This window comes from Emiliania huxleyi (genome assembly GCF_000372725.1).
Source record: "Emiliania huxleyi CCMP1516 unplaced genomic scaffold EMIHUscaffold_457, whole genome shotgun sequence".
In the NCBI taxonomy this organism is placed as follows: Eukaryota; Haptophyta; order Isochrysidales; family Noelaerhabdaceae; genus Emiliania; species Emiliania huxleyi.
The window spans coordinates 43442-57152 of NW_005198558.1; the positions used below are offsets into that span (position 1 = coordinate 43442).

Here is a 13711-nt window from a genome sequence, read left to right on the forward strand (position 1 = left end):
CGCGCGTGGATCCGGCCCGCCCCGGCGGGTTAGCGCTGACAGACCGCCCTCTCCACCACCCACGCCCAGGGATCTACAATGCTGTCTTAAGGCCCGACAGGTTCGGCACCGGGCCCCTCCTCGGTATACAAAATGCGCCTGCGGGCGGACCCTTACAGATCACAGATCACCTATGGGGCAACCTTCTGTGAATTCCCAGGGCCTCCAGGGCTCGCACCTCAACCTCTCACAGACCAGCGCACAGCGCCATCGGACGTATTTTCTTCTCAATAACAAGGCACTTTTAGGCCTAGTAAAATTCTTTTTTCGAGTGTTAGTGCCAGTGCGCGCCAGTCCCAAGAGAGAGAGAGAGAGAGAGAGAGAGAGAGAGGGGGGGGGGGGGGTTGTGTTTGATTGTCAGTCCCAAATAAACGAAGCGCGGAGCCATACGGCGCGGACGCGATCGCATCAGCGCTGGCGCAAGGCAGAGGCCAGAACGCTGCGACGCGGCGGGGCGCGCTCTGCGGCGTTTCCTCAAATATTTATTGGCCCCTGCCTCTCCCGCCGCCGCCGCCGCCGCCGCCGCCACGAGGTCGGTCGCGACGCAGTGGCCAGTGCAAGCCGTAGTCTTACTAGTGGCACCCCGAGGCGCTACGGAAGCGCGGGTCGCAACACGCGCGGCCGTTTTGCCAGATCCTGATCCATGAGCACACAACGATGTGTACAGAGCACCCTCGGCTCAGCCCAGTAACAGCGGCCAGCCTTTCAACAAATGGCTTCACGAAGGACGGCGCAAAACTGGCGACGAGGTCCTGCACACAAAACCGCAAGGACGGATGGATTCGGTCACGTCGCCCGTTCCGCCTGGGAGAGTGGTAGAGTGCGCGCATCTCTCGTCTCGTCGCCAACGAGCGGCGCGTTTGTGCTCTCCACCCCCACCCCCACCCAGTCCCACATGCCCCGCAAATTATCTGAGCGAACGGCCCCAAATCACGCGACGCGCGTCCCTTTGCGCAATCGAAACGTTCTGCGGAGTGAAACGACACGCGGAGGAGATTCCTTTTGAAGACAAAGACCGAGCACAAAACGGGGGGGCACGCGCGGCGCGCCCACCTTTCCCACGCTGGGCCCTCACCTCGCGAGAGTCTGAGCCAACCCATGAGACGGTCAAACGGATTGGGACTCGGCGTCGAGCGCATCGTTCACTCCTCCTCGTCGGGGTCCGAGGACTCGTCCGCGACGACCGGCTCGGGCTCCTTGGCCGCCGCCTTGACCTTCTTCTTTTGCGGCTTGGCCGCCGGCTGCTTCTTCGCGCCCTTGGGAATGGTTTGGATCGTGCGCCATTTCTCGCCGCGCGCCGCCTTCTTAATCAGCGACTTGGCCTCCGCGGACTTCACGGCTTTCACCACCTGTTCGACACAACACACACAGGCGCATGTCCCCAAACCTCGGTGCTAATACAAGGGGCGACGCGCCTTCTTTGCCGTTTTCGGGTTCATCTCGCCAAAGTCCTCGGGGTACTTGTCACCCAGCTGCTTCTTGATGTAGGGGAGGCTGATGCCGGCGGCCTCGAGGGACTCGTCGACGATCTCCTGCGGGCGCGGGGCCGGGGGGGGGGGGGGGGGGGGACCGAATGGGTGCGGGTGGGGGGGCCCTCTCCCGAGGGGGGGCTCTCATGGGGGGCGGGTGGGGGTGGGGGGGCGGGGCGGGGGAAAACGGGTGATGGGTGCGGCGGGGCTCCTCTTTGGCAAAGGATCCAAGGGGGATCCCGGTGGCGGGGACGGGGGAACGGGGGCCAGGGAAGCGGCGGTGAGGGCAACAAGGGGCTTGGCCGGCGATGAAATCGGGGGTCGGGCGTCCATGGCGGCGGTCAAAAAACGAGGCGAGGCGGCGGCGAGCGGTGGCGACGTGCTATCCAGGTGCAGCGGAGGAGGATCGGGGGCCGGGCGCGCACGATGATCATGGTCTCGGTCGTGGTAGGCGCCATTTTGCTGTATCTACGAAACGGGAGGAACGCAGACGACCGTGCAGGGTGGTGTGATTGCTGTAGTGTTCGTTTGCAAGCGCCGGCGATGAGCAGCCGCGGCGGGGAGGGCGGCTCGGGTTTGGGTCCATGGGAGACGAGGCGTGCGGCGGCGGTGTGTGTGTGTGTGTGTGTGTGCGGAGGAGGCTGCGGGCGCGGGTGGAGGGTGGGAGGAGGCGTTTGCGGCGAGGCCCCACCTAAAAGCTATGCCGTTCTCTATCAAGAAAAAATATTTTGATCATGCCAGCGCGTGCGAGTCGCGTGCCTTCTGCAGCGCACAGGTGTTCGCACAGTGGCCTGCTTCTCCCACAGCACAACAATGAAGACGGCGGGCCGAGCTGCGAGAGAGCGTCGACTCCGGGCCGCTCTTTCAGGAAACGATGGTTAGAGAGCGCGCGTTCGCTACAATACTGGCTCGCGGCTGGCTCGCGGCGCAAGCCTCCGTCATGCCTCCAGCCCTCCCGCGTCCAGGTTTGCCGCGCTGTGAATGCGAGGTTCTTGTTTCTTATCACCCTACTGTGAAGAGGGGATCAACATTCAACAAACAGGAATCGAGGGTGACCGCATGTCTGCATCAGACGTGTCATCCGTCCCGATCGTGACCAACCAAAGCCACCCCCTCTTCGTAGACCCCATTCTGAGGGGTCCTGATTCCAAAGCCGCTCCCAGCCGCACCCGCCAAGCAAGCACCTGCCGCCTCCACCTCCGCCTTCAATCAATCTATCTCACTCAATGTCCCACCCCCCTGCGCGCGGGCCTTCTAGGCCCGCGGGTAGTCTCCCCCCATCCCCAGGGCCTCCAGGGCTCGCACCTCAACCTCTCATAGACCAGCGCAAAGCGCCATAGGACGTATTTTCTTCTCAATAACAAGGTCTGTGAATAACAAGGCTGTGAACTTGCGCCGAGCGCCCGCCGCGGAGTGTCAGCGTGCGAGCACGCTCCGAGCACGATATGCGCGCCGTTGCCACGGGCGGCCGCGCGGTGGTGAAGCAGGAGGGCAAGCGCTACAGCCCCTTGGAGTCTGGAGTGGCCGCTGCAGTGGCTGCCGGTCACCGCAGTCCAGAGCACGCCAGCACCTTCGCAGCTGCTGTTGAGGTGGTGCCCTACTGCCGCGCATTCAAGTGCTTGCTGGTGTGCCTCCTCTGTGTGCTATGTCTGCTCCTTCCGTACCGCATTGCGGTGGAGCTGCTCCGCGTAGTCGACAATGGAATGCAGCCGGAACCCCAGACGCCGCTCCGAGCATACGTCGAGGAGGTGTATGGGATCGGGGCTGACGTTGATATGTGCACCAAGGAGCTCGTGTACTCGACGTCCTCACTGCAGGATGAGGCCGCCCGGGCCCACGTCCATGAGCTCTTTCCCGACTCGGAGGAATGCTTTGCCTTTGGGGCTGAGGGTGACGTCTGCTGCAGCAAGATTGCGAGCGGCAACGTGAGCCGCGCGCGAGGCACCACACGGTGGGCCTCGAACGAGGGAAGCTTGCTGTACAACCCGCGCAGATGCGACGACGGAAGCACTCACCGGAGTAAGGAGATTCGAGACGGAGATTGGGTGGAGGTGACGCGTTGGGGCCGCTCCTGCCGACGGCTCCGCTGGCACTCTTGCGAGGGGCTGACGGCCGTGAGGCAATTTTACCGTCATGACGAGACTCCGATTCCGTACGGATGCTGGTTCTTCGTCGCCAGCGGCACGGGCGTCTTCGTCAACGTCGGCCGCGCCTTGCGCTTCGACAGCCGCAGCACGGCTTCCGAGTTCTTTGGCAGCATTTACGGCCTGCAACGGAGCGCCGCGTCCGCCCTCCCTGAGTACAGGACTGAACACTGAGCTTTGAGCCATAGGTGACGCGCATTGGTGCGCCGATGCGGTCAATCGGGGATACGACTCTATTCTCTTCAGGGCTGAGACGTCTCACTACGTGGTGCACGAGTCGCGCCGAGATCGTGACCTGACCGAGCTCGTGGTCTGCACCGGGGCTTGTGCGTCAGAGGAGCTGTGTGGCGTCTGCCCTCCCTTGGAGCTGCGGACGGGCGCAGAGGCGAGCGAGCGGTGCCAGTGTGACGAGACGGGGGGGATGCTCAACTGTGGCGCCGGGCGTGCCTCTGCTCCGGCGTGCGAAGAGTCTGACAGCTTAAGTCAGACTTCGCTGGTGGCTGCATTAGCACCCACACCGCTTCCCGCATCACCTCCCTCACCGCACCCGCCACCGCGATGCTACGTGCGGTTCGACCGCAGCATGTTTGGCCGCGCGGGCATCGGCGACATCACGGGCAAGCTCGCAACTTGTGCCGCGTTTGCGTCGATGTGGGGTTGCGTTGCTGCCGTCCCTCCGCCACGGGAGACTCTGAGCGAGTCGCACAATGACGGCCGCCGCGTGGATGCATCCCTGTGGTGGGACACTTACTGGACGATCGACCCCACGACGCTGACAAGGTCAGCGCCAACCGACGGGCGCGTGCAGCGGCTGTCAGACCAAGTCCCCAACGGCGCCTACATGCGACAGTGGCTGCTGCAACGCGATGGGGAGGTCCCGGTGTTGGAGCTGAGCTTCCCGAGCCGGGACTTTTGGTCGGACCTGCATGCGGAGTTTGCCTCGCGCACGGCTGCTTCACCAACCGCGCCGCACGCGCGCTTGACACCAGCCTTCACTTGGGAGCTGTCCGCGCTCGCCCTTCGGGTTGGTGGGGACGTTATCGCTGATCTCTTCGGTCGCTACGCGTCCTGCGCTGATGACCAAAGCTGCCCCAACGCGTGCATGCATTTGAGAATGGGGGACATGATCACTGAAGGGCGTTACCCTGCTGGTTGCACAGACGTGGCGGCAGTCGCACGGAACGCCGCCAGCCTCCAGCGCTCGACCAACTCGAGTCGCATCTTCGTAATGACAGACGAGAGGCGGCCTGCATACTTGAGCAGTCTTCGATCGGCACTCAGCCAGATCTACGGCACGGTGCGGTTTGAGGTCGACTTTGATTGGGAAGGACGGGACTTACCCAACGACAATTACTTTCGGATGCATGCTCTCCGTGCAGCATGCAATTCGTTCAGTGCGCTGCGCGCGAATCTCGAGTACCACCCGAAAAACCTCTGCAACGCTGGTGGTAGGCAGCTGGTGGACCGCACCAGCACTGGTAGAGACTGGCTGCCCTGGAGAGGCAGGGCACTCGAATGCGTGCAGTGTTCGTGAGGAAGGGCGTTCTTTTTTCTTTTTTCGGCACTCCAAGGCCTCAGAGGTTATTCCCACTTGCAGTCTAAGCAGTCTGTCCTGTGAAGTCTTCAGACTGGGTCAGACTGCTTCAGACTGCTTCAGACTGCTTCAGACTGCTTCAGACTGCCTAGACTGTGAATAGACTGCTTAGACTGCAGGTGGGAATAACCTCAACAACTTCGCGAGCGCTTTTCGATTTCAGTGTCCGCCGGCCGGCGTAACCGTCGCTCGTCGGCTCGGCAAGCCACACGCTTTTGTTGAAGCATGCGGCTAGCCTACCTCGTGATGCCACTCGTCGCCGCCTCCAGCCCCGGCTGCTTGAACACGTGCAGCTGGAGCAGCGACTTCCTCTGTGACGATGGCGGCGAAGGTTCTCACTATAGTGTCTGTGCATTTGGGACTGACTGTGACGACTGCGGTTCACGCACCATGCCACCGCCTGCCTCGCCTCCGCCGCCGTACTCGCCGTCCTGCAGCGCCGCAGTCGACCTTGTTCTCATCCTCGATGAGAGTGGCTCCATGAGCTCGGCGTACGGGTCGATTGCCGCCGACGTGAAGCGATTTGCAGCGTCAGTTGTCATGAGCTTCTCGCTGGGCGCGTCGCTGGCCAAAATTTCAATCATCAAGTTCAGCACTGTCTGTGAGGTGGACCTCAGCCTCTCTGACAGTCGGGAGGAGGCAATGAACGTCATTTCAAGCTACAGCCCATCCGGAGGCACCTGCATCTCTTGTGCTCTGGAGGCGGCGAGGAACGAGCTCGATAGCAACGGCCGCGGGGAGTCGGGCGTGCCTGGTTACGTGTTCCTGCTGACGGACGGCGTGCAAACCTCCCCGAGCGGGTCCACGGACAAGGACGCTATTCTACAGGCCATCCTACTCAAGGCGGCCGGCCACACGCTCTATGCAGTCGGCTTTGCCGGAGCGGCAGAGCAGACTTTGCAGGCCCCCGCCAACTCCTCGCCCCTGCCCTCCCGCGTGTTTCCTCGCACGACGCCTCGTGCAAAGCGCCCCCCTTGCGTTGCAGGCCATGGCGAGCAATCCGTACTCCCAGTATGCCTTTCTCGGCGCGTCTATGTCAGACATCAGCGCCGCCTTTTCGCAGCTCTGCACCGCAGTGGCGAGCCCGAGCGCGCCGCCGCCGCCACCGCCACCGCAGCAGCCGCCGCTCGCGCCCATCGTCGTGCCCCAGCCGCCACCTCCGCCCGCCAACCCCATCATCATGTGCGATGAGTCGTGTCAGTTCTCGAGCGACGGCACTTGCGACGACGGTGAATCACACGAGTAGCCTGAGGAGTAGCGGGGCGCTGCGCTCGGAGCCTGAGGATGTAGCGGGGCGCTGCGCCGCAACTTAAGTGTCGATGGCCCCCTCGAACTCACAGGCGGCAGCGGGGCGGACTACAGCGCGTGTCTCGTTTACGGTAGCGATTGCGTCGATTGTGGAGAGAGGGTCTTGTATCCTTCCCCGCCGCCGCCGGTGCCACCGCCTGGCCCTCCAGCCTCCCCGCCTCCGCCACCTCCTCCACCGCTGCTGCCGCCCTCCTCCCCACCTCCGGGGATACCTCCGCCCTCTTTGCCACCAGCCGCCCCTCCTCGGCCGCCGCCGCTGGAGCCGCCGCCATTACCACCCTCCCCCCCAGCGAGCCCACCGCTATTTCCACCTCCGATCTCCCCTCCTTCCCCTCCGTCTCCGCCGCCGTCCTTGCCGCCTTCACCGCCGCCCTTGCCACCGCCGCCTTCCCCGCCGCCATCATCGCCGCCGCTTCCACCCTTTGAACCAAATCTCGTTCCGAGGCCGCCGCCGCTGCCACCACCCTCGCTGCCGCCTGCACCGCCAGCGATCCCGCCATCGCCACCGCCACCATCGGCACCACCACCAAAGCCACCACCTCCGTCGCCTCCCTCGACGCCTCCCCATCCGCCCTCACCGCCGTCAGCACCCCCACCCCCTCGCCCCCCACCGCCGCCACTGTTTCCCCCCAAGAGCCCACCTCCGTCGACGCCCCCTCCGTCAACTCCCCCGCCTCCACCTCCCAGCCCTCCCCCACCGCCACCACTGCCTCCGCCACCCAATCCTCCTCCTAGTCCGCCCCCAGCGCCACCCATGCCTCCAGCACGCCCGCCACCGCTGCCGCCGCCACCAGCTCTGCCACCGCCGCCGCCGCCCGCTCCACCGCCGCCGCCACCACCTCCCGCCCCGCCTCCGTGGTCGGATCGGGCCTCCTTCACGGCAAACGCCTGCTCCGAGGTGGAGGGCACGGTGGTCGGGTGGAGGCACGGCGCCGTTGCGACGATCGATTTTGGTGAGCCCGTCTCCAGCGTCGCCACCGGTGGAGCTCTCGAGGTAGAGGAGGTTACCGTGATGCTGGGTGGACGGCACCTCGAGACCCCGGCGGCCAGGTTGGTCGCCGTCGACTCGCTGGCCAGATACGACGGCTCGGCCGGCTGCTGCGCCGCGATATGCTCGGGTGGCGTGGTCTGCTCTGGCGATTTCGCCTCTCGAGCGACCCATGCTAGTGCCTCGGCTGCGCAGTGCGAGGTGCACTGCTCGGAGCGGCTGGAGTGCACCGCCTACGAGGTCCGAGGTGACGGCGGCTGCGACATCTGGACCGACCCGGCCATCTCTGTGAGCTACTGCCGACTGCCCCGCACACTCTGCCCCGCTGCGGGGTTGACGCCCATCCCTCGACGGCTGTGTACAGGTCGGCACTGGCGAGGGCTGCGCCGACTTCAATGGCACTTCGTGCCATGTCAAGGTTGCCAACGCCAACAGCACGTCGCTGCTTATCCTCTCGGCGCAGGAGAGGCTGGCCCTAGCGGGCGGCGAGCCGCTCGCCCTCTCAATTCAAGGGTCTGTGCTGTCGGGAGAAGTCAGCGGGCGACTCGACTCGCCGTGGTCCGCAACGGCCAGTGTGCGCGACTGCTCTGCCCCGACCATCGCGAGCGCAGCCTTAGTCGGCATGGCTGATCACAACTGCGTCGACAATACGACCGACTGCTCCCTCGCCGCGGGCGTGCTGCTCATCGAAATGTCCGAGCCCGTCTCCTCCCCGAGTGGCGGGGGGCCGCGCGCAGAAGAAATCGAGGTGCTCACCGCTTGCGCGCGTGAGTCCTGTCAAGGGTGAGATGTACTGCTAGAGCATGCTCTGTTCCGTTAGGTGCTGGTTGAAAACGGCACGGCTGTCGTCGACTCGCTTGCTCTAGTGATGCCCAATGCTAGCACGCCGCTGCGACGCCTCTCCGACTTTGCAAGCACCATCACTGTCGCCGTCTTCCTCTCTGCTGCTCCCAACGGCGACGAGAAGCTCTCCGTGCGGGCTATTGCTGGGCTGTTGCTCGACGCCGCCGGCAATTCTGCGCCAACCAACGCAGTTATTGCGAGCGGAGCGCTGCCCGTGGGGGCACCCGTGGTACTTCCAGCAGCCCTCGTCCCGCCAGCCGCGGCGGGTACCACTCTGGCCGCCGCTTCCTCGCCGGCCGTGGTCGTCCCCGCGGCGTTTGCTGCCCTCCTTTTCCTGCTCCTCCTCCTGCTGCTATGCGCGTGGCGGCGGCGCAAGCGACGGATGCGCAAGATTGGCCCGAACTACGACATCGAGCGCATCGCGCTCTTTGGGCCGCGGGTGGCGGACAATCTCGTCCGCAGCCACAAGGCTCTCACGGCCGAGCTCACTCCGAATCTCATCGCGAATCATGGCTGGCTCGTCGCCGAGAGCCTCTCGGGCGATGGCGAGAGCGAGAAACTGCGCCTCGCCAAGTGCGCGAACTGGCTCGACTCTGTGGCTGACGCGGGGGCAAAGCGCATCCAAAACGCGCAGCCGGCGGTGCACATCCCCCCTTCGCTGCTCAAGGCAGCGCATGCAGTGCACCAGTTGGACACAGAGGCCCACGGCGGCGAGGCGCTGGGCGGGCCTGTCGAGGCGACCGACGACCTGACTGCCCTCGTGCATCTCAAGGAGGCGCTGACTGGACATCCGCAGCAGCGAGCCATTGACCTCGCACTGCCGCTGGCCTCAGCGTGCTGCGCCGAATTCGCGACGATCGGTGAGGAGCGGATCGTCGAGTCGGACGCGACGGCGGTACAGATCGTGTTGGATGTGGTGGAGAGCCACCTCACGCTTGGAAAGGCGACAGTGCTCGCCGAGGCGTGCACGCGGCAGGCGATCCAAGCCCGCTTTGATGAGGCGCGCGAGGACACCGCCGCCGCAGCACTGTCCCGGCGCCTTCAGTTGAAGCCCGCTCCCCTCCATCCTTTCGTAGGCGCAGCTCGCGATGGACATTGGCTTCGCGACCGGAAGGGAGGCGGCAGACGCGGACGAGGTGGAGCAGGTCGGCCACGCGACGGAGGAACGGCCTGGTGGTGTCCGCGTGAACCAATGCGCAAGCGTGAGATGACTGCTATAGGTGACCCGTTTGGTCGTTGACGACCTGATCCGGCCGCGGCTCGAGACGCTTACGCTCGAGGAGTTTCGCGGATCTGTGCCGAGCCGCGAGGTGCAGAGCGAGTTTTTCGCAAACCCATCGCTCAAGAATTTGCTGCACGCGGTGGGCGGAGGGGTGGAGCGCTTTGTCGACGGGCTGGTTGAGCCTGCTTGGCCAAGCCTACCTTTCGTTGTCGACGCCGGCTTTGAGAAGCGAGCGAGCTTCGACGGTGAGGAGCGCTCCGTCTCGGAGAAGAACGTGCTGCGCAGGGCCGGCACGCTTGGCCGCATGCCATCGGCGGGACGCGTCGGCATGGCCGAGGCTGAGGCGGCAAAGCTGGCGGAGAAGTCGCACACGCTCACCCCGCCAGGTAGAATGGCGCGGGAAGCAACGGTGACGCGATTGACGGTCCCGGCTGACCCGAAGGCGGCAGCTCGGGTACTTGCGTTGCAGGGCCACCTCCGCGCGGCAATAAGCACGCAGCTCACGCATTCGAGGGTTGCGCCCACGCCGGAGAGTGGAGACCGGGTCCAACTAAACGCCGCAAGGGCGGCCATGTACCTGCAGCAGGGCGAACAACGCCCAAGCAAGGATGCGCCCGCCCACCGGCCATCGCCTCGTCTCCCACCCGCGGGCGTGCTAGACATGGAGGCGCGGCTCGCCAGGGCGGCGGCCAAGCCAGATACGCTCAAGGCGGGCGAGATCGCGTCGAGCTATGAGACGGTGTGCCAGCCAAGACGTTTCGACCTCCGTTGGCCTCTCTCTCATGTTCATGTCTCCCCCCCCCCCCCACACACACACACACACACCACCACCACCACCACCACCACCACCCACCCCCAGGCGCGCCCGCCGCCTGAGGCGTACGTTGCCGGACGCGGAGAACCCACGACGCGCACGAGTGCGAGGCCAAACGTGAAGCCAAAGCGACCAGGCAAGTCCGCCTACAACGTGCCTGTGGGGCCCAAGAGCAAGCCCAAAACCTGAGACGAGTGATATTGGTAAGCTGTGTGTATTTCTTAATGTTTGACGGACAAAGCATGTATAATACACCATGATGCATAATACTGGGCAAGCACGTGGTGAGTGGGAGGGTCGAGAGCGCGCTGAGCAGGTGCGAAGGGCCACAACTCCCCCCGCAATATCCAGAGAGGTACTACGCTTGCCCATCCTTCCTGATCCCGCTGGAAGAGCTCCTCTTTCTTGTGTGTAGCACGATCGGTGTGTCACACCCGACATGACCGACATCCGCATCCACGCCGCCTCAAACATCCCCGTTCCCGTGGTGAAGTGCTCAAGGGCCAGAATTTGGGGTGAAACCTTTCCTCCTTTGGGCGCCTGCTGTGGCGCCTGCTTCCGCCGGCGGCTCAATGGGTAGATGAGGAGGAATTCTCGCGACTGTACTGTAAAGGGGGTTGAGACGTTTCGCAGAAACCGGGGGAAAGTGCGTGCGTCCGCTCGAGCTTAAAATGGTGAGGACGGCCGTCGCGGCCGTCAGTCCTGCCACCATCCAAGCCCAGTTCCTTGCCCCGTACAGGTGCTTCATACAATTCAGTGGGACTTCAGCTGCTCGGTCCCTCGAGGGCAAGCATGCAGCGTTGCATCCAAGACAATCGATGCGGGCGACACGGTGAGATGGGTCTCGTCCGGGCACAACGTCATAAGTGGTGCCAGCCGCATGTCCGACGGTCGGTTTGCCTCACCCTGGCTTGACAGTCGTACACCTTCATGGTCGTACACCTTCAACTCTCCAGGTGAGTACCCCTACTACTGCTCGCCGCATAGCCGCATGAACGCAAAGATCACGGTCCGTGGTAACCTACCCGAGCCAGAGCCGGAGCCAGCGATGACTGACCGCCCTCCTCCACCGCCGCCGAAACCCCCGCCGCCGTCACCCAGGCCACCACCCCCACCGCCCTCGCCAACACCACCGACGTTTGTAAGCTCGCCGCCACCGCCGCCACGCCCACCACCACCCCGGCCACCCTCGCGTTCGCCGCCGCCGCCGCCGCCACCGCCGCCGCCACCGCCACCGCCGCCGCCACCGCCCGTGCCTTCACCGCCGCCGCCGCCACTCCCGCTTCCACCGCCACCGCCGTCGCCGTCACCTCCACCGCCGCCGCTCCCGCTGCCCCCGCCACCGCCGCCACCATCGCCTCTGCCGCCGCCGCCTATCACGCGGGCGTCAGCTCCGCTGTCGCCGTCATCGCCCGTCAAGCTGGCGGCAGCTCCGCCGTCGCCGTCACCACCGACAGGCGAGGCGGCGTGCGGGTTCGACCAGCCCTTCACGGACACGAAAACCAGCCTCTGCCCGGGTGGCAAGTGTTCCTGGTGCGGAGATGCTGGGGGGCGCAGCGGGCCAAGCACGCCGGGACGGCGAAGACGGTGCGAGACCAAATACGTGCGCACGCAAACCTATGTGGCAGAGTGCGTGCTGGCCCAGCAGGCGGAGAACGATTACAAGTGCAAGATGAAATGGCCGCCGATCTATGCCTGCACAGCTCCGTCGCCCTCTCCCTCTTCCTCCCTCTCTCCACCGCCGCTCCCACTTCCACCGCCACCGCCGCCGCCATCGCCGTCGCCGCCGCCGCCTATCACGCGGGCGTCAGCTCCGCTGTCGCCGTCACCGCCCGTCAAGCTGGCGGCAGCTCCGCCGTCGCCGTCACCGCCGACAGGCGAGGCGGCGTGCGGGTTCGACCAGCCCTTCACGGACACGAAAACCAGCCTCTGCCCGGGTGGCAAGTGTTCCTGGTGCGGAGATGCTGGGGGGCGCAGCGGGCCAAGCACGCCGGGACGGCGAAGACGGTGCGAGACCAAATACGTGCGCACGCAAACCTATGTGGCAGAGTGCGTGCTGGCCCAGCAGGCGGAGAACGATTACAAGTGCAAGATGAAATGGCCGCCGATCTATGCCTGCCCGCAAGCTCGGGCGGAAATTTGCACCGGCGAGTCCAGTGATCGCTGCGTGATGGTATCATTCAGGGCGGCTATCAGCACACCTTCTTGTGACCAAGAGTTTCGACGCAGTGTGTGCAATCGACTCGCCCCCCGAGCCCAGGCGATCAACTGCGACGCCAAGTGCTCGACGCCAATTCGACGCCACCGGCGGCTTGAGGGGCGGCTTCAGGGCAGCTCCTTCAACAGCACCCTCGTCACAGTCTACCTCGAGGGAGCGTCGGTCAGTGCGATCGAGGCAATAGAGGCGAAGATAATTGACGTGCTGTCGAGCGCTGAGGCCGCCACCACCTTCCTTGACGTGCAGGTCACGAGCCTCCCAGAGTTGACACCGCCCTTCCGCCGCAGCCAACCGGCGCCGATTGCCGTGATTGTTGGCTCCTGCGCCGGGGCTGCTTTCGCAGTCGCGCTGGTGGTGGTGGCGACGCTGCGGAAGCCTCGCTCTCGCCCGGCACTGCGCAAGGCCGCGCTGAACCAGCCAGGGGCAGGGCCGTCAGGCGGTGATTAGCCGTCCCCTCCTGAGCCTCGTTACTGTGCAGAGCCTTGCTGTGACTGTTGCGTGGGGGATCTGTATGCCAACTCGCACTCTGTCTGGCTTGGTCTCACAATGTCTCCCCTGGAGGCTGGATGGAGCCTCCTGTGTGCAGGTCTAGCTCGATCGACCTGCCAACCACGAGAACTGGGCCAGTGTGGTCGCACCGAGCTGCCGCCTTGTTCTTTGTACTTTACACGCCCACACGTGTGTGGTGTGCGTGTGGTCGAGGTGTGCGTTCCGACACGCTGCGCGTTGCGCGGGTTGCGGCACGCGACCTACAGCGTGCAGGCTGTGCACAGTGCAGCGCGTGCAGCTGCAGGACCAGGACGCAGGAGGCCTGGAACGAGCACATGCGCGCGCGCCGCGCGCTCGCCTCGGCGCTCGGGCGCGCTCTCTCTATACTCTGTTCTCTGACTCTTGTGTCGACTGTAAAGTGTAATCTGTATCGTGACTCGTGACTCGTGTGTCTGTGTGTGCATGTTCCATGTTTCATTTGCAAGCTTCCAGATCCACCTTCCTGTTCCTCATCCTCTTGTGTCTTGAACCTTGATCAACTTCTCAGATCTCTTTCACTTGCCCCTTAACACTGCTTAGACCC

At 64.6% G+C, this 13711-nt stretch overlaps 1 protein-coding gene across 1 annotated transcript; it reads right to left on the minus strand.

Moving 5' to 3' along the window:
* Nucleotides 1-1021: 1021 nt before the first annotated feature.
* On the minus strand, nucleotides 1022-1977 carry EMIHUDRAFT_470473 (hypothetical protein). The gene is made up of 3 exons (XM_005768480.1): nucleotides 1934-1977; nucleotides 1455-1571; nucleotides 1022-1388 (listed from the first exon to the last, which is right to left on the minus strand). Exons 1-3 carry the CDS (start codon nucleotides 1964-1966, stop codon nucleotides 1182-1184), a joined length of 357 nt encoding a protein of 118 aa, XP_005768537.1. The 5' UTR covers nucleotides 1967-1977; the 3' UTR covers nucleotides 1022-1181.
* Nucleotides 1978-13711: the final 11734 nt, after the last annotated feature.